Source organism: Saccharomyces mikatae (assembly GCF_947241705.1).
Source record: "Saccharomyces mikatae IFO 1815 strain IFO1815 genome assembly, chromosome: 15".
Lineage (NCBI taxonomy): Eukaryota > Fungi > Ascomycota > Saccharomycetes > Saccharomycetales > Saccharomycetaceae > Saccharomyces > Saccharomyces mikatae.
In genome coordinates, this window is record NC_079270.1 from 244,492 (window position 1) to 265,906 (window position 21,415).

Here is a 21,415-nt window from a genome sequence, read left to right on the forward strand (position 1 = left end):
ATGTCTGCTGCTCCCGTCCAAGACAAAGACACTCTAACCAATGCCGAGCGTGCGAAGAACGTCAACGGTTTGCTTCAAGTGCTCATGGACATTAACACTCTAAATGGAGGGAGTTCTCACACTGCTGATAAGATAAGGATTCATGCCAAAAATTTCGAGGCAGCTTTGTTCGCCAAGAGTTCCTCAAAGAAAGAATATATGGACAGCATGAACGAAAAAGTTGCTGTCATGCGCAATGCATACAATTCCAGAAAAAGCACAGTTGCAGCAGCAGCAGCCAGTAACAACATCAGCCCCGTGGAACAGCATCATATCAACAATATGAAAAATTCTAGCGGCAGCGCCAACAATATGAACGTGAATATGAATCTGAACCCCCAGATGTTCCTGAATCAGCAGGCTCAGGCAAGACAACAGGTTGCACAACAATTAAGAAACCAACAACAGGTTGCACAGCAACAACAACAACAACAACAACAGCAACAACAACAGCAACAACAACAGCAACAACAGCAGCAGCAGCAGCAACAACAACAACAGCAGCAGCAGAGGCGCCAATTGACTCCTCAGCAACAACAGCTAGTGAACCAAATGAAGGTAGCCCCCATCCCCAAGCAACTGCTGCAAAGAATTCCTAATATTCCACCAAATATCAATACTTGGCAGCAAGTCACTGCTTTAGCTCAGCAGAAGTTACTAACACCTCAGGATATGGAAGCTGCAAAAGAAGTCTACAAGATTCATCAGCAATTATTGTTTAAAGCAAGATTGCAGCAACAACAAGCCCAAGTCCAAGCCCAAGCCCAAGCCCAGGTTCAAGTTAATAACAACAATAACGGCGGCCTCCCTCAAAATGGTAATATCAATAATAGTATGAATATTCCTCAACAACAGCAAATGCAACCTTCTAACGCAAATACGAATGCGAATCCTTTGCAACAGCAACCATCACAAAATACCGTACCAAACGTTCTTCATCAAATCAATCAAATTTTCTCTCCCGAAGAACAACGCAGCTTACTGCAAGAAGCCATTGAAACCTGCAAGAATTTCGAAAAGGCTCAATTGGGCAATACAATGACGGAACCGGTTAAGCAAAGCTTTATCAGAAAGTACATTAACCAAAAGGCGTTGAGAAAAATCCAGGCTTTGAGGGATGTTAAGAACAACAACAATGTTAACAACAACAGCGCGAACCTGCAAAGAGCTCAAAATGTTCCTATGAACATCATTCAACAACAACAACAAAGCCCCAACAACAATGAGATTATCCCACCTTCTGCTACTCCCAACACTACCTCTTTCCCTCAGCCACAGAATGCAAGTTCCAAATTATATCAAATGCAACAACAGCAGGCTCAAGCACAAGCACAGGCTCAAGCACAAGCACAGGCTCAAGCACAAGCACAAGCACAAGCACAGGCACAAGCACAAGCACAGGCACAGGCTCAGGCACAAGCACAAGCACAGGCACAAGCTCAAGCACAAGCTCAAGCACAAGCACAGGCACAAGCACAGGCACAAGCACAAGCACAAGCACAAGCACAAGTACAAGCTCAACATCAACCCTCACAACAGCCCCAACAGGCTCAATCGCAACCTAATCCACTTCACGGGTTGACACCTACTGCAAAGGATGTCGAAGTCATTAAGCAATTGTCTTTGGATGCTTCCAAGACCAATCTAAGGCTCACAGATGTAACAAATTCTTTATCCAATGAAGAAAAAGAAAAAATAAGAATGAAGTTAAAGAAAGGTCAGAAGCTTTTTGTTCAAGTAAGTAATTTCGCACCTCAAGTTTACATCATCACGAAAAATGAGAATTTCTTAAAAGAAGTTTTCCAATTGAGAATATTTGTCAAAGAGATATTGGAAAAGTGTGCCGAGGGCGTATTTGTTGTTAAATTAGACACCGTTGACAGGTTAATCATTAAATATCAAAAATACTGGGAAAGTATGAGAATTCAAATTTTAAGAAGACAAGCCATTTTAAGACAACAACAGCAGATGGCTAGCAACAACAGCAACCCAGGTACTGCTTCTGCTGTTAATAATAACAATATTGCAACTCAGCAAAATATGCAACAGTCACTACAGCAAATGCAGCATTTACAGCAATTGAAAATGCAACAACAACAACAACAACAACAGCAACAACAACAACAGCAACAACAACAACAACAACAACAACAACAACAACAACAACAACAACAACAACAACAACAACAGCAGCTACAACAACAGCAGCTACAACAACAACAACAACAACAACAGCAACAGCAACAACAGCAACAACAACACCTATATCCTTCCTCAACGAGTGGTGGAGCTAATTATCCGGCAATGGCTAATGCTTCCAATAACAATATCCCTTATATGAATCACAAGAACACCTCTAGCATGGAGTTTTTGAACTCTATGGAAAATACACCAAAAGTTTCTGTATCTGCTGCGGCCACTCCATCACTTAACAAGGCGATCACTAGTAAGGTAAACAACAGAACTAAATCTAATTCAATACCTGTTACCAGCATTCCATCAACAAATAAGAAACTTTCAATATCAAATGCCGCTAGTCAACAACCAACTCCTCGATCTGCATCGAATACCGCTAAGTCAACCCCAAATACTAATCCTTCTCCATTGAAGACTCAAGCAAAAAATGGAACGCCAAACTCCAATAATATGAAGACAGTGCAATCTCCTATGGGTACACAACCATCCTATGGTAATACCATTATTGAAAATGCGTTTAGAAAGGAAGAGCTTTTGCTAAAAGATTTGGAAATGAGGAAGTCAGAAATATCCTCTCGTTTTAAACATCGTCAAGAAATTTTCAAAGATTCTCCTACAGATTTGTTTATGAATACATTAGGTGATTGTTTAGGTATTAAGGATGAAGAGATGCTTACTTCGTGCACTATTCCTAAGACTGTGGTTGATCACACCAATGGTTCTGGTAAAAGGAAGCCTACCAAAGCAGCCCAGAGGGCCCGTGATCAAGACTCTGTTGACATTTCCATAAAGGACAACAAGTTAATCATGAAAAGTAAATTTAATAAGACTAATAGGTTATATTCGATAGCATTGTCCAATGTTGCTGTCATTTTCAAAAACATTGGTGGTAACTTTAAAGATTTATCTACTCTGGTCCATTCATCGTCACCGCCTGCCTCATCTTCCAAGTTGAATATCGGCAATTCCAATAAGAGGAAAGCCAGCGTGTTAGAAATAAGCCCACAGGATTCAATAGCTTCGGTGCTATCCCCAGATTCAAATATAATGTGTGATTCCAAAAGAATCAAAATAGACTCCCCTGATGACCCATTCATGACAAAATCCGGAGTCGCAACTAATGAAAAACAAGAAGTTACAAAGAACGAAACGACGTTTTTGACTTCCACTACTGATTCGGTGCAATTCAATGTATGGGATTGGAATAATTGGACAAGTGCTACTTGAACCTCGAAACTTTCATATACTTGAACCTACCTAATTTGGTGTTATGACCACCAATACCTTTTATTTTTCACCTCCTTTTAACTCTTTTTCTCTCTCTAAAAGAAATTCTTTATTTCACAGAAATTTCTCCACACTTTAATGTATCTTTTTTTATTTATATAATTATATATATATATATATACATGAATAACAACAATATAATCTAATTTAGCTTTTTATTTCAACGTACTTAATACTTAAACGACCAGTACAATAGAGTGTCACTTTTATCAATATGCTTCCTTTAGCCGGGTAAGATTTTGCTGACAAATAGTCAGAACGACTTGAATCATCGGTATATTCTTCGAAATATACTACATCTACGATTCTTGAGTAACCGTAAGTTGCCACTGTGAAGCAATTACAGTAATCATTAACAAACATCTATAAACATGTCACATCATTCACCTCCCAAGAACCAAATCCGTGAACTAATCGAGGAAATCAATCAGTGGGCTATAGCTAATGGATTAGCCATGTATCCTCCTAATTTTGAGGCAAATCCATCGAATGCTTCGGTGTCGCCGGTAACGATCTATCCAACTCCAATTCCTAAGAGATGTTTTGATGAGGCCGTTGAAATTCAACCAGTATTTAATGAATTATATGCCCGTCTTGCTCAAGATATGGCTCACCCAGATTCGTTGCTGCATAAGACAACTGAAGCGTTGGCTTTATCAGACCCCGAATTCACTGGTAAATTATGGTCCTTATACCTTAAAATTTTGAAAGATGTACAGAAAAAAAGGCAGACTTTTAAACTAGGTATATTTAGGTCAGATTATTTAATTGATAAGAAGAACGGTAGTGAGCAAATTAAGCAAGTGGAATTCAATACTGTATCCGTATCATTTGCAGGTCTCAGTGAGAAAGTAGATAGATTGCATGCCTATTTAAACAAGGCAAACAAATACGATCTTAAAGGACCGTTCTATAATGAACAAAATATGGTCATTTCCGACTCAGGGTATTTATTATCTATGGCATTGGCTAAAGCTGTTGAATCATATACATCACAGCAAATTTCTTCCACTTCTAGTGATCCAATTGTTGCGTTCATTGTTCAAAGAAATGAGAGAAATGTGTTTGATCAGAAGATCTTGGAATTGAATCTGTTGGAAAAGTTCGGTATTAAGTCTGTGAGATTGACATTCGATGATGTTCACGACAAAATGTTCACTGATAATGAAACAGGAAAACTTTTTGTCAAGGATGCAGAACAAGAAGTAGCGGTTGTCTATTATAGAACTGGTTATACAACTACCGATTACACGTCCGAAAAGGACTGGGAAGCAAGATTATTCCTCGAGAAAAGTTTCGCTATTAAGGCTCCAGACTTACTTACCCAATTATCTGGTTCCAAGAAAATCCAGCAATTGTTGACCAACAAGAGCGTATTGGGTAAGTATACCTGCAATCCTAAAAAAAGAGATAGTTTGTTGAAAACATTTGTCAAAATTTACCCCTTAGACGATACAGAACTTGGTAGGGAAGGCAAGAGATTAGCGTTCAGTGACCCCTCTAAATATGTGCTAAAACCACAAAGAGAAGGCGGTGGTAACAATGTTTATAAAGAGAATATTCCTAATTTTTTGAAGGGTATTGAAGAACGTCATTGGGACGCATATATTCTCATGGAGTTGATCGAGCCCGAGTTGAATGAGAATAACGTTATATTACGTGATAATAAGTCTTATGAAGAGCCAATAATTAGTGAGTTGGGAGTTTACGGTTGCATTCTATTTGACGACAAGCAAGTTTTAATGAATGAATTTAGTGGCTCATTACTAAGATCCAAGTTCAACACTTCAAATGAAGGCGGTGTGGCTGCAGGATTTGGATGTTTGGACAGTATTATTCTGTATTAGACCTATATATAGATACTATATATATATATATATGCCATAATAATGGAGAATAACGTTAGGTTTTAATTTACGAACAATTGAAGAATATATAATCGCATTCCCACATGAATTTGCTATTCTAATCTTGCTTCTTCTCTCTTTCCCCTTTTAGCAACGAAGAACACCATTTCGCTGCACCAACGGTATTACTAGATATGGTGACTATTGTGAAGAATGGTATTAACTCCAATAAGCCAGCAGACATCCCGAAGCATATGAAACTTGCGTAATGCTCATATTGGAAATCTTTAGCCTGTTTCTTACTGAACCCCTTTAGTAGGAAGTACCTTTGTAAATAGGTGAAGCTTCTTCTTGGGGCCATCAGTTGGTTTGCTAATATGGGCCCTATTATAGGAATTAGTGACAGAAGTGTTATTGAAGTGAAATTAGTCAGTTTAAAAAACAATCTGAATAGTAGTTTGGGGACTTTAAAAGCCCAATTTCCCTTTATTGTATTGAAATTTCTCACGGCATCAGGCTCATCAATTTTCCTATGCGATTTTTGTAGTTTTGGTAAAACCTTCACCTCGTTGAGGAATTCGTTTTGATCTTGCAATACCAAAGAAATATCGAATATCTGATTTGTAATATGAGTCAACACTAGTGTTCTGCAAACAAAAGCAGTTAAAACATTCGTTTGTAGAATCCATTGAATATGAACTAAAATAACACCAAGAGGGCCTAATAATAATATTGCCCATGTCACTAACACTGGTACAAGGGTGACGTAAAAAAAGCCAGCAATGGTAACAAAAATCAAAGCATAACAAACAGCAAACAGTAAAATATGTTTCCAGTAAACGGTATTTGTGAGTACTTCATAGAATCCCTATAATTAATACACAAAAAAAAAATGTGTTAGTCAAAAAATGAATATGGTCATAAAAAACAAATACTTTTACTTACTAAAAATGGGTACATGAATGCTTTTGAGTTGAAAACTTCTTTAATGAAGTTCTTCTTAAATAACTCGTATCTCAACTTCATTGTTGGTATTGTTTCAGGGAACCAAATATCAAACTGTCTTCTTAAAACCTTTAGCCAACGACTTATTTTACTTTCCTTTGGAGTCCTATCTTCTTCGGATGGCTCTTCTGAAGGTTGCGGCCTCTTTTCTGCAAGGGTTGTAGAATTAGCATCTCGAGTGTGAGAATTTTGACTATGACTTATAAGCTTAACTCTGGCTTTCATCCTTAGTTTGTCTTAGCAGCCAGTCAGGGGTCCTCAGGGATAGCCTTGCCCTTTTTTTGACGTCCCTTTACTTTTCCTGAGGGTGATTGATTTACCTTGACAAGTTTTTGAAAGTCCGAGTCAAAAGCACCCTGATTTTCATAATCCCCTGATTGCCAAAAATCTATACAAAAAATACCAATGTTGCAGCACGAATATTATTAGCAAGTACCAATGTGTAAATATTTATGGAATTTATGTGTATATATATATATATATAATGAACATATGAACTGGTATGAAGAAAAAAATAGCTAGGTTCATGGTGGATTTACGTGGGCTATGGATTGTTGAATCGGAGGCGCATACGATCCTACTGTAGGCCCTTCTGGTTCTGCAGAGGGCGCGGGAGCTACGGCTGGCTGTTCTTGATCTTTTATCTCTTTTACTATCCAAAGAGACGCACCTACTACGTTTGTACCAATGAACAACCCGCCCAGTATTGGGATGGACTCTAATAAACCGCTGGACATTGAGTATAGGAGCCATTTGGCAAAACCCTTGTAGTATACTTCGGATAGTTTTCGCGAACCCAAATGTAGTACGTCAACAAAATAGGGTTCGAAATAATAGAATCCCATTCCGGGACTAAATGGTAGCATATTGATAATGATTGGACCCACAATTGGAACAATCAATAACAAAAGAAACACGAAGGCTATGAAAACATACCAGAAAAAAAAAAAGAGAAACTGTGGCAAAGAGACGAGATAAAACCTTTTGGAAAAAAGACCACCCAATCGATGCGATCTTCTGTAAACAAAAGGCGAGAAACTTATCGTTTCACAGGCTTCGCTCAATTCTGGCAAATTCTTTCTTGCAAATGTCACACCGTAAATACGTGTGAAAAGAACAAAATCAGTACCTTTCACCATAGAATTACACAGGGTTGTAGAAATGAGAATAGTTTGCACATATGCTAGCGGTAACGCAAAGAGCCCAAGAAAGGGCAGGTATATGCACACCAAAAGAGAACAAGCTAGGATCGACGTAAACGCAATAATGAGCCCAAGATTTAGCACATAATATCCAAATATTAGGAAGAACAGGTGCAAGTAATCCGTGCTCCCTACGGATTCACTAATACCCTTCATCAGCAGTTAGTAAATTGGATCAACACATAAGACGTGCACCAAAGCATAAACATACTTTATATGGATACCAAATAATCTGGTGAGACGACTCCAGGTCTTTCCAGAAATTGTTTTTGATAAGCATAGCATTCTTATACCATTGAACTATGGGACCCTTGTATGCCATCCAAATTTTCGACTTCTTATGGTTCCTTTGATCTTGGATAGGTAACAATTGTGGTTCCTCTCCTTCCGCCAATGGTGTCGAGGCATATGGGTGTCTATGGTAGTACCAATCAGGTTGCGGTCTAGTAGACATAGTTGCTTGGTATATTGGATCTTTTATAGTCTCAATTGTAAAACTAAAACTTTATAATCGTAAGAAACTTTGTATAGAGTATTCATACATAGGTTTTCATAGCCATTCCTTCGTTTTTGTGGCGCGACGCGATCAGTCAAAATTAAATCAACGGAAAAATTCTTCGGAACATTTTTTTTTTGGCCAAGCTATTGTTGCAGGGTGGGGCAGGGGCAAGAGTCGATATGTCATCACGAAGCTGCAAGAACATGGTTTTATCGAATGGCGCAGCAAAGACGCAGCAGAGAAAAGGTGAAAGCCGTTTGTCTAAAAGACCAACAAGAATTACTAGCAGCGTGCTTCTCGCAACGACAACTTTGTTTGACTTTCTTCTGGTGTAAGTAATCAAAAAGTTAACAGAAAAAGAAGCTACGAAAAACAAGAAAAAGAAACAACAGCAAAAGAAAAGATAAAAGCTGGCTTATTATAAAACAATAGCATCACAAACGATCAAAAAGGGCCCCTGTTTATTTTTGACCCGTTTAGGCTTTTCGTGTTTTTTAACTATCATATCACGTCCGTATCCTTTTTCATTCCTTATCGGAAACATAACAGGATAGTAAGCAACGGCAACAGTATAAACTATCATAAAAATTTCCCTTCTTTGTTGGTAAATTTTACGCTTGAGAATTCAACGTTTTGGAAGGACAGTAACCATATTTCTGTGCAAAGCGTTTTATTGTTGCTGTTTCTCTTTTGGCTTGCAGATTTATTGTAAAGTATCATAAACAAGGAACACGATGACATATCCGGTTAGCGCAGCCGCTCCTACTGATATTACATATTCACCAAATACCCCATTAGTAGGCTTATCCAAGCCTCCATGCTTCTACCAACATGCTTCCTCCTCCGTCGATTCGTTTTCGTCATCATTTAGTGATGATGACCGTTCAGACCTTGTCGCTGTACCCAACGAATCACCACATGCATTTTCGTATAACCCAATATCCCCGAATTCACTGGGAGTTCGCTTGACCATTTTAAGAAGATCTTTGGAAATAATGGTTAATAGTCCTGACATTTTACACGAGCTAAAGAAAAAGGCGCCCGTAATAGCATATCCCCCTTTAGTTAAACACACGAGAAACTTAACTGAAATCGCTACACCACCGACATCTGGAAATGCATCTAAATGGTCCTGTAGTATTCCATCGGTGCCCAATACCCCATCTCCTGCTGGTAGGCCCGTGGTACAAAGAGCCACCTCATTAATGGTGCTACCAGATAATGGTGCTTCCAGTAAATTGGATCCAGCCAAGTCAGAGCTGCAAAACCTGTTGTTTTTGCTAAATTTAGCACTAGAAAATAACTCCTTCGAAAGAGCTTCCGATTTACACATGTTGTCGCTATTAAATATAAAGAAATTAAATTTTGACTCAGACATTCAAAAATCAGAAACGTTGAAAAAGGCTTTACTGGATAGTTTAGCTGAACCATTTTTTGAGAATTACAAAAAATTCCCCCACAGAAACCCTGGTTTAAAATTACATTATACCCAACAAGAGGAGAAAAACGATGATATAGTTTCCTTAGCAGATATCAAGCCACAACAGGACTATAGTCGAATACTTCATCCTTTCACGTCTGCGAAAAATTCTGGCCCTGAGGCCATTTTTACCTGTTCTCAGCATTACCCTTGGAATTTCAAAGCAGCCAACGATTTGGCGTGTTTAACATTCGGTATATCAAAAAATGTTATCAAAGCACTAACTTTACTGGACCTGATCCATACGGATAGTAGGAAATTTGTTTTAGAAAAAATTATGAATGCCGAAGATGATGACCAAGAAATTGTGTTTACAGGAGAAACGATACCTATTGTTCAGCCAAACTCAACAAACGATAATAAAGTACCAAGTTTGATATGGGCTTCACTATGGGCAAAGCGGAAAAATGGCTTATTGGTCTGTGTATTTGAAAAAACGCCTTGCGACTATATTGATGTCATGTTAAACCTGGCTGATTTTTCAGTGGAAAGCATTACTGACACGACGCATTTTTTGGAAAACTTTAACAAGAAACAGCAGCAAGAGCTAACTTCACCAGCGGCTAAAAAAAAAACCGTAAAATTTGCGAATGAAATACACGATATCGGATCAATAAGTCGCTCACTAAGTAAACTAATTGATGATGTGCGCTTCGGGAGAGTGTTTTCTGCAGATGATGATTTATTACCTCTACCTATTAGGGTGGCAAATTATGTCAATAAAGAGAGATATTTTACATTGAATTATTTATCCGAGAATATACCATGCGCTGTCACAACTTCTGTGTTGGAAAACGAAATTAAATTGAAGATTCATAGTTTACCTTATCAAGCTGGGTTATTTGTTGTTGATAGCCACACTTTAAATCTTTTAAGTTTCAATAAATCTGTTGCTAAGAACATGTTTGGTCTTCGGGTTTATGAGTTGGCCGGTAGTCCAATCACTAAGTTGGTACCTTCTTTAGCAAATATGATATCTTACGTTAATAAAAATTATCCCACGCTAAATATCACGTTACCAGATAATAAAGGACTGGTTTTAACAGAACATTTTTTCAGGAAAATCGAGGCTGAAATAAATCATGATAGTGACTCATTCTATACCTCTATTGGTCTAGATGGCTGTCACAAAGACGGAAATCTAATAAAGGTAGATATTCAATTACGTGTCCTGAATACAAATGTTGTTCTGTTATGGATTACACACTCAAGAGACGTAGTTATCGAAAATTATACCACTGTCCCTTCGCAACTACCGATGTTGAAGGAAAACGAAATTGACGTAGTTGGAAGTCGGAGTAGTTCCAATGCGTCTTCCAAGAAGTCTTCAGAAAAAATTTCTGTGAATGTTTTGAAAACTATGGCTGATTTGTCCATTAGCTCTGCTGAAACAATTTCTAACTCTGACGATGAAGTAGACTTGAATCAAGTGGATAGAAAACTACGAGAAGCATCTGGTGGTACATTTGAGCGTAACGAATCTAACGAACACAACAATTATGATGATGATATCACAATGGTCGATGATCCTGAGTTGAAACATAAAATTGAATTAACGAAAATGTACACGCAAGACAAATCAAAATTTGTCCAGGATGACAACTTTAAAGTGGATGAAAAATTAATAATGAGCATAGTAGAACCGATAAATGGGGAAGAAATTAAAAAGGAGACAACCGAATTAGATAAAAATAACTCTAACTTGAAAGCTACGTACCTGACCACCCCAGAGGCTAATATAGGCTCACAAAAGCGCATCAAGAAGTTTTCCGATTTTACTGTTTTGCAAGTTATGGGTGAAGGTGCCTACGGTAAAGTCAATTTATGCATTCATAACAAAGAGCACTACATCGTGGTCATCAAAATGATTTTCAAAGAGAGAATTTTAGTGGATACATGGGTGAGGGATAGAAAATTAGGTACCATACCTTCTGAGATTCAAATCATGGCTACTTTGAACAAAAATTCGCAAGAGAATATCTTGAAACTGTTAGACTTTTTTGAAGATGACGATTATTATTATATTGAAACTCCGGTTCATGGAGAGACTGGTAGTATTGATCTTTTTGATGTTATTGAGTTTAAGAAAGATATGGTGGAACATGAAGCTAAACTGGTGTTCAAACAGGTTGTTGCTAGTATTAAGCACTTGCATGGTCAAGGAATTGTTCACAGAGATATTAAGGACGAAAACGTCATCGTCGACTCTCATGGTTTCGTAAAATTAATTGATTTTGGTTCAGCCGCCTATATCAAAAGTGGACCATTTGATGTTTTTGTGGGAACAATGGACTACGCTGCACCTGAAGTTCTTGGTGGTTCATCATACAAAGGTAAACCACAAGATATTTGGGCTCTTGGAGTTCTACTTTATACCATCATATACAAAGAAAATCCATATTACAACATTGATGAAATCTTGGAAGGAGAATTAAGATTTGATAAGTCCGAGAAGGTCAGTGAGGAATGCATTGGTTTAATTAAAAGAATTTTGACAAGAGAAGTCGACAAGAGACCTACTATTGACGAAATATATGAAGATGAATGGCTTAGAATCTAGCCGTCCATATCACTCCAAAAAGAAAAGAATAGGTGACTTAATCTATCTTTACCATGTTTTCTCTTTATAGATATTTTCATTTTGTTGTTGGTTATATAATCATTATGTTTTAATGTAAATTTATTGCTCTTCTGTGCAGCTTCTTTTGTCATATCCTTAAGCAAACTTTTACGCTCCGCCGCCTATCGCCGTCGGAGTAAAATCAAGGGTCATTGAGAAGTCAACATGTACTTGTATAGTAAACAGGAGAACAGTAATCATGCAAATAGAGAAGACACGGACGTACAAAATACGGTGAGGCCTATACTGAAACATACTGGTGAATAATGGCTACAAGCGAGATAGTGAACAATGCGCCGATGTATTCACTTGATTCTTCGTTAAGGGATTTACTTAACGATGACTTATTCAATGATCAAGACGAATTGGTAAAGTCGAGAGAGATTGAGAGAAGTGAATTATTTCAAGATTGCTTAAATCTTTTCATAAAAAGAGAAATCAAGGACTGCCTAGAAAAAATGTTTAGAGCTGGATTCGTCAATCTTACTGTTTTTAAATCTAGCCCAATGATATTGGATTTGTTTGTAAGTGCCTGTGATATTGCGCCCAACTTCATTGAGTTGGGGTTGACACTGAAAGGTGAGATTTTGAATACATTCACATTAAATGATCCTCGATGTATTGAAATACAACAGATTATTCTCAAGGATTTCAATAAACTTCTGGTCATCAATAAATTCTTTCGATGCTGCATAAAAGTTATTCAGCTCAACGATAGTAGACAGGAGGAGCGAGAAGGAAAGATTTTGGAGCTTGAATCCATAATCAGCAATTTCATATTCCTATACACGACTAAAATGAGAACGACTATAGATGCGTTTGGCTTGCAAGAGTTGATTGAGATATTTATTTTTCAGGTGAAAGTGAAGCTAGAGCATAAAAAACTCTCTACGCATTTGTATCGGGCGCTTTGTAAGTCTTCACCCAATTTATCCTTGATTTTAAAGAGTCTTCACTCACCCAAAGGCATTTCCATAGAGGATGCTATTCTGGATTCAATAGCTAATAAAATGCAGAAAGATAAGGCAAAGTTGAAAGGCAAACCGAGGAGCGTGAAACCAAAAATACACCAATTTCGAGAGCCCTTGTTACACAATTCCAGTGAAGACTATTCCAAGACTGAGGCTACGTTCAATCAACGCAACTCCACTGATGTTAGACACCTCAATAATGAAACGATGTCTCATAAAACAAAAAATGACATTAGTCTTCTAGCTGGTTCATTTTGGCCTACTCTAAAATACCATCTAACTAAAAAATTACTGAACAAGAATGGCCTTTTGTTCTTAGGTCTACTGTTATTAATATGTGTCAAAAAATATAGATCACTGATGGCATTTTTCAGACACGTTCCAAGTGCTTTCCGCACCGTATATCCTCATGTTGTTGGGTTATTAAAACTTCTAGCAAGCATATGAAATTGTTAGGATAATTTATAAAACTTTATCTACAGATTCTAATGACATACATAATGGTTTCTTCGTGTTTTCCTCTCTTTGAGCTTTCTCTCTCAATGAAAAAAAAACTATTTCTTCTTGTGCCTTCGTGTTGTAATTCCATTTGAGATTGTGTCTAACCAGTGCAAGCATACTTCTTCCATGTCTTCTTTATTCTCCATTTGATGAAATTTTGATGATTTAATTAGGTTCAAATTACGCGCATTGCAAATATCATTCACCAGACATAAATCACATCTTTTACCTCTCGCCATGCAGATCAATTGACCAAAGCCAACTAAAACGGTATTTATTTCGTACCACAATGAATGAGGCAACCAAATCTGTAGCTCCTTTCTAGTATGTTCAGCAGTTTTGCACTTAATTGGATCAACCCAGTTCCACATTTTACACAATCTATGGACATGAACATCAACGCATATGCCAGCAATCAGGCCCCAGCCTTTTTGCAGCGTTAAATAGCCCATCTTAGGACCCACTCCAGGTAATGACATTATTCCATCTATATCACACGGTATATCCGAACCGAAACTGTCTACCAGTAATTGAGCTGTCCTCTTGATGAAATTGGCCTTTCTGGTATAGAAACTAACACACCGAATTAGATTTGCTAATATAGACTCATCAATTTCAAGTAGTCCCTTCAATGTAATACCTTCTGCTATTTTTAAAGTGTTTAAACAGTATTCGGTGATATTCAAAGCAGCTTGCGCCATTCGTTCGTCTCTTGTTTGAGCAGAAAGCATGGTACCAATAAGAAACTGAAGCCTGAAATTCTTCGGATCGACTTTTTCACTGGGTATTCCACATTTATCGGAAACTAGAACAGGAATCATGCTACATCCCATAGCATCTACCGGCGTATTAACTTTGGACCTCATTAATCTTACTCGATTATATATGGGTAAGAAACTTTCAGGGATTTCTGCGCCAGATTCGTTTTTCATTTCTTCTTTAGTTATTGGTCGTCTCCAAGTTCTGGGATCATCACAGGTTCTTGATTCGATCCATTCAAAATACTCTATCGGCTTCAACCCCTTGATCCAGTCGATATTTACCCCATGGTCACTTTGCGAACCGTTTTTTATTTTGGTTTCTTGTGATAAATCAATGGTTCTATCATCTTTTTTGAAGTACTTAGATCGAACTTCTACTTCATCGACATCAACCGCGATATATTTTCTCTTTCTATGCTTACTTGTTTCCCTCATTATATGTTGTGAAATACGCCCTATTTATACATTTCTTGTGAACTCTTGATAAATAGTGACCCTCTGACACTTTAAGGATCTTTCGTACTTTCTCCTATGGGTTTTATATTCCTAAATTGGGATAATTGCTTCCACAGCTAATTTTGGTTTCTCGGCAACAAAACTATCAAATCAACTATAATTTAATTGCTTGTTCATATTAATCAAAAAGAAAAGGAACATATATAACTTAAGCGATACAAAGAGAAAAAGAACAGTTGAAACAGGATATCTGCTCACATGAATCACAATGTTTACTCGAAGGTTTATTCCAGTTGTTAAATCTACCAAACAAAGCATCGGTAAATACGTGCAAAAAGATGCTAGGTTTACTTTATTGACATATAACATGCTCTCACCTTCATATATGTGGCCGCAAGTATACACTTATGTTGCAGAACCATATAAAAACTGGAGTTATAGGCACAAACTGCTAGAAAGAGAACTCTTGAATACTTTTAAGGCGGATATTATGTGTCTTCAAGAAATGACTGCAAGAGATTACGAAGATTATTGGCGCGATTATATTGGAGTTGATATCAATTATGGGTCCAAGTTCATCCCCAAGACACCCCCCAAGTATTGGAAAAATCCGGTTAAGGATATGGACGGTGTATCTATTTTCTACAATCTCGAAAAATTTGATTATATATCATCAACAGGGATTTACTTAAATCAGTTACTTAATGTCTTCAATGAAAGGGAATTGAAATACTTATTTAACAAAAAGGTGACATTAACTGATGGCGCCTCTAATATAGTTGGTGAAGATAGTTTGTTGGATGTTTTAAAAGGTAAAAATCAGGTATGCCTATTTGTATCCTTGAAACATAAGGAAACAGGTACTGTTTTTGTTGTATTGAATACTCACCTTTATTGGAAGTATGATGAAGTTAAGCTAACGCAATGTATGATTATAATGAGAGAGTTATCAAAAATTATCAAGCAGCTTTTATCAGGGGATGTAAAAAGTCAAAGAAAAGTAAAGATCTTATTTACCGGTGATCTAAACTCCACAAGAGATTCGTTAGTTGTTAATTTTCTGCAGGGTCAGATAGTTAGTCATGGAGATCTTAATCTTATTAGCCCAATGAGGCCGTATTTGAACCGCTGTGTCTATGATGACATACCAAAGGATTACTTTGTACATACGTGCTATTCAGGGAAGTTAAAAGGCATCTTCGATTATGTCTGGTACCATGACTCAGATTTCTTATTAACCAAAATATTAACGGGTAACGAAGTATCAGATGAATTGTTAGCATCGAATCAATTAGGTTTGCCTAATGAGAATCATCCTAGCGATCATATACCACTACTAACAGAGTTCAAAGTATTATGAGACGTTTTTATGACATTTCTTTTCTTTTCTCTTGTTTCATTTTGTCTATAATTTCTTTCCCTTTATTGTCATGTTATTTTATTTCTGCAAATATTCTTTCCACTGTCGCAGTATTCTTTAAATAATGTTCTGAATGTAGCTCATAATTAGGGCACAAATATATTTATAGAAATCTTTGGTACGCACGAGATTTTTGTTTTATATGTATAATGACAACTATGAAAAAGAATACGAGCATATATAGAGAGAGATAAAAATAAGAACTAAGTAATAATATACAGGGAATTTTTTAGAAAACTCTTATGTAAAAGTTAATGAAACTATTTCTTGGCCTTTTCAACTTGAGCTTTCTTGAATGCTATCGATCTCTTCGTCACTCTACCTGTAGCTGATCTTTGTTTTCTCTTCTTCAAATGGGTAGAACCTTCGCCCTTCTTGGCTCTCAAACCTTCGATGGTTATTTCTTGACCTAGAGTAGCTCTATCGGCCTTACCTAAAACCTTCTTAGCTCTACCAGCTTTGGTTCTTTGTAAATCCGTCAAACCATTTCTTTCCAGGCCGGTCCCGATGGTGGTACCCTTCTTCATGTTTTTACATCTGGAGACACGCAACTTTCTTGCCTTCTTCACTGGTTTCTTTGAATCTTCGTCTTCGTGTTTCTGAGACTTCATGGGTTTTTCGTTCAATAAAAGTGCTTTGTTCACACTTTGTAGATCTTTAAATTGAACATAGGCAAACCCTTTACCCATATTCGTCTTTGAATCCCTAATAATTCGAACATACTCAATATCGCCGCATGAACCAAAATGTTTCCACAAACTTTCTTCGATTTCTTCAAAATCTAAGTTACCTACAAAAATAGAACGTTGCTTGTCGTGTGGAGATGGATGAGCGACTGCGTCAACTCTTAAATGATGATCTTGGAAAACGATAGCATTCAATTTCGAGCAGATCTGTCTCACAGCAGACTTATTCTTATAAACGATGTAAGCGTTTACTGTATCCCTAGACTTGTGAAATTTCTGTTGTACAAATGCAACTTTTCTAGGAAGAGCTTCGTCAAACGAAATAGATCTGAATCTTATACTTTCAATAGCAAATGGATTAGAATTATCTTTCTTAGGAACTTCTTCTTCGTTCTCATTGTCAGAGTCCTCAGCTTTTGTCATTGGATTTGTACCAAAAAGTTTCTTGAATTCTTTGTAAACCTTTTTAGACGTAATTACCGTACTCAAGATGTTACCAATGAAAACAGTTCTTTCTGCTTTTTCTAGTTCATTTTCTTTAAAATCGACTTTCTTTGCAGCTGATGTCACTGGTGCAGAGGGTTCAACAACCTTCGTTGTTGCAACTAATTTATCATCTTCATTCTTAGACCCTTCATCTAGTAATTTTGCATAATAGCGGGCTTCCAAATCTTCATTTTCATCGCCCTTTTTAACTTTTTTGGCTTTTTTTATTATTGGAAGTGCAGCTTCTTCAGTCTGTTCCACTGAAACATCTGACTTGTTTGTTTCTAGCCTTTCTCGATCAACTTCGATTGTTCTTTCTCTCTTCTTGGAATCAGGAAGAACAGTACGGGTTTTACTTTTGACTTCTATTTTATTAATAGGACCACAAGATGAACTGAATAGTTTATCTACTGCAGATTCTATTTTTTTTTCATCAATTTTACCGAAAAGATTATCAATTGCAGAAGACATTTTTCTTTTTAACATTCAGTTTGCTGAAGTGATGACTAGACGGAAGGCTTATTGACTAATTTAATAGTTAGACGTCTTCTACTCATTCATGCAATTTCCTACAAACAAAAAAAAATGCGATGAGCTTGAAAAAATTTCGACGTTCGTTTAAAATGATCAATATACGACATTAGTAGGATCTTTAAATAGGTTCAATGCACGTAGAAGTTAGCATGAGTAGTTGCTTGAAAAAGTCCATCGAAGCAAATGCAGCAATTGAGAAAAAGAATAGCTTCCTGTCCATCTATAATATATATATACAAATACATCACACATAGTATGAAGCGCGTAGTGTGTTAACTAAAGCTGACCTTAGAAACACCAAGTGGAAACAGGACCTATTATTGCTTTCCGTAAGCCCTACACATGCCATAAAATTAAACAAATATAGTAATAGATTATAATAATAATACCAATAAACAAAAGTTTTCTTTCCTAATACCTAGACATTATATATAAAAAAAGATACAAGGATGACTGCGATTCTGTTATTAAGGGGCTTATTTCAATGGAGTGAAACGGGAAGTAGTAGCACCGGCTCTACCATGTCTGACTGGGGTGTAAGTGATGGAGAATTCACCCAAATAGTGACCCAACATTTCTGGTCTGATTTCGACTTGGTTGAAAGCCTTACCGTTGTAGATACCAACGACAGAACCAATCATTTCTGGAACAATGATCATGTTTCTCATGTGGGTTCTGACTGGAGCTGGCTTTTCATTTTCTGGGGCAGCCAATTTAGCAGCTCTCAACTTCTTCATGAAACCGGCTGGCTTGGAAGTCATACCACGGGCAAATCTTCTTCTAACTCTAGCTGGAGCCAACTTGACGAAATCTTCAGTGGACATTTCCAACAATTTTTCCAAATCGACACCTCTGTAGGAGTGGGTCTTAAAAACTCTCTTCTTGGCGTTAACAGCTTGAGACATGATCGGTCGTGATTATCTTGTTGTATACTTCTAGTTCGTCTTTGTTTAAAATCTAAGTAAGAGCATAAATGAATAAGAAGAAACGAAATTGAAGAATAAATGAGAAAGAGAGACTGTAGCATATGGTTAAACTCTGCACTAAAAGATTGAAACTGGATAAAAGCAGTACGGATAAGACGGGCCAAGCGGAGAGCTATGGTGTTGTCTCGCAAGCTCTCTAAGCGAAAGAGAGCTTCAGAGAAGCTGTTGAGTGTGACACGGGGTGTGAAGGACGCTCCAAAGGGAAACCATCAGAAATTCTAGAGGGACGTTCCGTCTAGATGTCGTGAGCCCGCCCTAGGCGGACGCGTCGTCTGGAGTCATTTACATGACTATACACCCATACACAACTCAATCCTTTAAACGCGGTGTACCGATTTAATGGGCATTTGTACCTGTGATATGGCAGACCACTGACAGGAGCCAGCAGGGATTCTGGGCGGTAGGCCATGCCGGGCCGTATGCGAAAGACGCGCGAAAATGAAACTTTTTTGCATGGAACACTGGAATATCGATACCCGCTTGAAGTTTGCTTGACCTAGTACCAAAGAGCCGTTATTATTCGAGCTTTTTTCAATTACCACTTCTTGCAATTACTACATACGTTTTGATCCTAAGCTTTCTTTCTTCATACGTTTAGTGTCTTTTGTATTATTTCAGATTTATACACAACAACAGAACCAATTATACAAAAAAAAAATGAAGTACTTAGCTGCTTACCTATTATTGAACGCTGCTGGCAACACCCCAGATGCCACCAAGATTAAGGCTGTTTTGGAATCCGTCGGTATTGAAATCGAAGATGAAAAGGTCTCCTCTGTCTTGTCCGCTTTAGAAGGTAAGTCTGTTGACGAATTAGTTGTTGAAGGTAACGAAAAGTTGGCTGCTGTTCCTGCTGCTGGTCCAGCTTCCGCTGGTGGTGCTGCTGCTGCCTCCGGTGATGCTGCTGCTGAAGAAGAAAAGGAAGAAGAAGCCGCTGAAGAATCAGATGACGACATGGGTTTCGGTTTATTCGATTAAAATTGCTTGAGCCTATGCAAACTCGTTATATCATTTCTTGGAAGTTATAGGAGAGAGGGTGCAAAAATAAAATCTCACTTCTCTTCTACGACAACCATACTCTTTTTCTAATCCTTTTCAAGTTTAAATCCATGTTCTAATATCTATTTATACATATAAATATTATAAGTAATGGTTTAATGCATTGTTTCCAAAAAAAAAAAAAAGGTAGATGCTAACACTTTGCCGTAATTTAAATCGGATTGTACCGTTAAAGCTACTTCAAAACCTTTTTCTTTAATGTATAATATGCCTCTGTTATGTACCTTCTTCTCAACTCATGCGCAAAAAGTGTGCTAGCCGCTTCCTCACAAGAGACCCCATTTTTTTTTTATTACTGATATAGAATAGCCTGGGTCTATCGAATGCGTACTCCCTACGGAAGCTTAAGGACCAATATCGCCCTTTCCAACTATCGGCAAAGCAATTGACTCACAGCGTGGTATGCAACCTTGTCAATTAATAAGTTAAAGTTCCAAGAACTAGAACTATGTGACATAAATATCGTCCGGGCAACCGCGTCTCTTAAATGTTTTCGAAGATTCTTTTGCCACCGGAAAGGAAAGAAAAGACACCATATATATGGAGTAACAAGACCTAAGTTTCTATGCCTAGCAGCCCGCCAGGATAGTTGCATAAATATAATCATATATAATGAGTGGTTACGATAGAGCTTTATCCATTTTCTCGCCAGATGGGCACATTTTTCAAGTGGAGTACGCCCTGGAGGCGGTAAAGAGGGGTACCTGTGCTGTAGGTGTCAAGGGTAAGAATTGTGTGGTATTGGGCTGTGAAAGAAGGTCTACCTTAAAGCTTCAAGACACTAGAATTACGCCTTCCAAAGTATCCAAGATCGACTCGCATCTTGTCTTGTCGTTTTCTGGATTGAATGCAGATTCTAGAATTCTTATCGAAAAGGCCAGAGTGGAGGCCCAAAGTCATAGGCTAACGTTGGAGGATCCTGTGACGGTGGAGTACCTCACACGTTACGTCGCCGGTGTGCAACAGAGATACACGCAGTCCGGTGGTGTTAGACCATTTGGTGTGTCCACGCTCATTGCCGGTTTCGATCCGAGAGATGACGAACCCAAACTTTACCAGACAGAACCGAGTGGTATATACTCCTCGTGGTCCGCCCAGACTATCGGGAGAAACTCCAAAACGGTACGCGAGTTCTTGGAGAAGAATTACGACCGCAAAGAACCACCAGCTACCGTGGAGGATTGCGTTAAGCTTACTGTAAGATCCCTGTTGGAGGTCGTTCAAACAGGTGCGAAGAATATTGAGATCACCGTTGTCAAGCCAGATTCAGATATCGTTGCCTTAACTAGCGAGGAAATTAATGAGTACGTCACCCAAATTGAACAAGAAAAGCAAGAGCAGCAAGAGCAGGACAAAAAGAAGAAATCTAGCCATTAAGAA

General features: G+C 37.8%; 12 protein-coding genes across 12 annotated transcripts; 7 read left to right on the forward strand and 5 right to left on the reverse strand.

The window, feature by feature from the left end:
- Window positions 1–3,462, forward strand: GAL11 (Gal11p; the record flags this gene model as incomplete). The annotated part of the gene is made up of 1 exon (XM_056225593.1): window positions 1–3,462. The coding sequence occupies one exon, from the start codon at window positions 1–3 to the stop codon at window positions 3,460–3,462; it is 3,462 nt and encodes a 1,153-aa protein (XP_056079396.1).
- A 431-nt stretch (window positions 3,463–3,893) lies between these two features.
- On the forward strand, window positions 3,894–5,369 carry GSH2 (glutathione synthase; the record flags this gene model as incomplete). Its single annotated transcript, XM_056225594.1, has 1 exon — window positions 3,894–5,369. One exon carries the CDS (start codon window positions 3,894–3,896, stop codon window positions 5,367–5,369), a length of 1,476 nt encoding a protein of 491 aa, XP_056079397.1.
- Window positions 5,370–5,487: 118 nt separating this feature from the next.
- On the reverse strand, window positions 5,488–6,599 carry RRT8 (Rrt8p; the record flags this gene model as incomplete). Its single annotated transcript, XM_056225595.1, has 2 exons — window positions 5,488–6,237; window positions 6,315–6,599. The coding sequence occupies 2 exons, from the start codon at window positions 6,597–6,599 to the stop codon at window positions 5,488–5,490; spliced, it is 1,035 nt and encodes a 344-aa protein (XP_056079398.1).
- A 299-nt stretch (window positions 6,600–6,898) lies between these two features.
- LDS2 (Lds2p) lies at window positions 6,899–8,030 on the reverse strand (the record flags this gene model as incomplete). The annotated part of the gene is made up of 2 exons (XM_056225596.1): window positions 6,899–7,726; window positions 7,788–8,030. 2 exons carry the CDS (start codon window positions 8,028–8,030, stop codon window positions 6,899–6,901), a joined length of 1,071 nt encoding a protein of 356 aa, XP_056079399.1.
- Window positions 8,031–8,809: 779 nt separating this feature from the next.
- Window positions 8,810–12,115, forward strand: PSK2 (serine/threonine protein kinase PSK2; the record flags this gene model as incomplete). The annotated part of the gene is made up of 1 exon (XM_056225598.1): window positions 8,810–12,115. One exon carries the CDS (start codon window positions 8,810–8,812, stop codon window positions 12,113–12,115), a length of 3,306 nt encoding a protein of 1,101 aa, XP_056079400.1.
- Window positions 12,116–12,441: 326 nt separating this feature from the next.
- Window positions 12,442–13,593, forward strand: PEX15 (Pex15p; the record flags this gene model as incomplete). The annotated part of the gene is made up of 1 exon (XM_056225599.1): window positions 12,442–13,593. The coding sequence occupies one exon, from the start codon at window positions 12,442–12,444 to the stop codon at window positions 13,591–13,593; it is 1,152 nt and encodes a 383-aa protein (XP_056079401.1).
- A 107-nt stretch (window positions 13,594–13,700) lies between these two features.
- NTG2 (bifunctional N-glycosylase/AP lyase NTG2) lies at window positions 13,701–14,843 on the reverse strand (the record flags this gene model as incomplete). The annotated part of the gene is made up of 1 exon (XM_056225600.1): window positions 13,701–14,843. One exon carries the CDS (start codon window positions 14,841–14,843, stop codon window positions 13,701–13,703), a length of 1,143 nt encoding a protein of 380 aa, XP_056079402.1.
- A 289-nt stretch (window positions 14,844–15,132) lies between these two features.
- NGL1 (RNA exonuclease) lies at window positions 15,133–16,224 on the forward strand (the record flags this gene model as incomplete). The annotated part of the gene is made up of 1 exon (XM_056225601.1): window positions 15,133–16,224. The coding sequence occupies one exon, from the start codon at window positions 15,133–15,135 to the stop codon at window positions 16,222–16,224; it is 1,092 nt and encodes a 363-aa protein (XP_056079403.1).
- Window positions 16,225–16,544: 320 nt separating this feature from the next.
- On the reverse strand, window positions 16,545–17,927 carry NOP12 (rRNA-processing protein NOP12; the record flags this gene model as incomplete). The annotated part of the gene is made up of 1 exon (XM_056225602.1): window positions 16,545–17,927. The coding sequence occupies one exon, from the start codon at window positions 17,925–17,927 to the stop codon at window positions 16,545–16,547; it is 1,383 nt and encodes a 460-aa protein (XP_056079404.1).
- Window positions 17,928–18,466: 539 nt separating this feature from the next.
- RPS15 (40S ribosomal protein uS19) lies at window positions 18,467–18,895 on the reverse strand (the record flags this gene model as incomplete). Its single annotated transcript, XM_056225603.1, has 1 exon — window positions 18,467–18,895. One exon carries the CDS (start codon window positions 18,893–18,895, stop codon window positions 18,467–18,469), a length of 429 nt encoding a protein of 142 aa, XP_056079405.1.
- A 738-nt stretch (window positions 18,896–19,633) lies between these two features.
- Window positions 19,634–19,954, forward strand: RPP2A (ribosomal protein P2 alpha; the record flags this gene model as incomplete). The annotated part of the gene is made up of 1 exon (XM_056225604.1): window positions 19,634–19,954. The coding sequence occupies one exon, from the start codon at window positions 19,634–19,636 to the stop codon at window positions 19,952–19,954; it is 321 nt and encodes a 106-aa protein (XP_056079406.1).
- A 693-nt stretch (window positions 19,955–20,647) lies between these two features.
- PRE6 (proteasome core particle subunit alpha 4) lies at window positions 20,648–21,412 on the forward strand (the record flags this gene model as incomplete). Its single annotated transcript, XM_056225605.1, has 1 exon — window positions 20,648–21,412. The coding sequence occupies one exon, from the start codon at window positions 20,648–20,650 to the stop codon at window positions 21,410–21,412; it is 765 nt and encodes a 254-aa protein (XP_056079407.1).
- Between the last annotated feature and the right edge of the window lie 3 nt (window positions 21,413–21,415).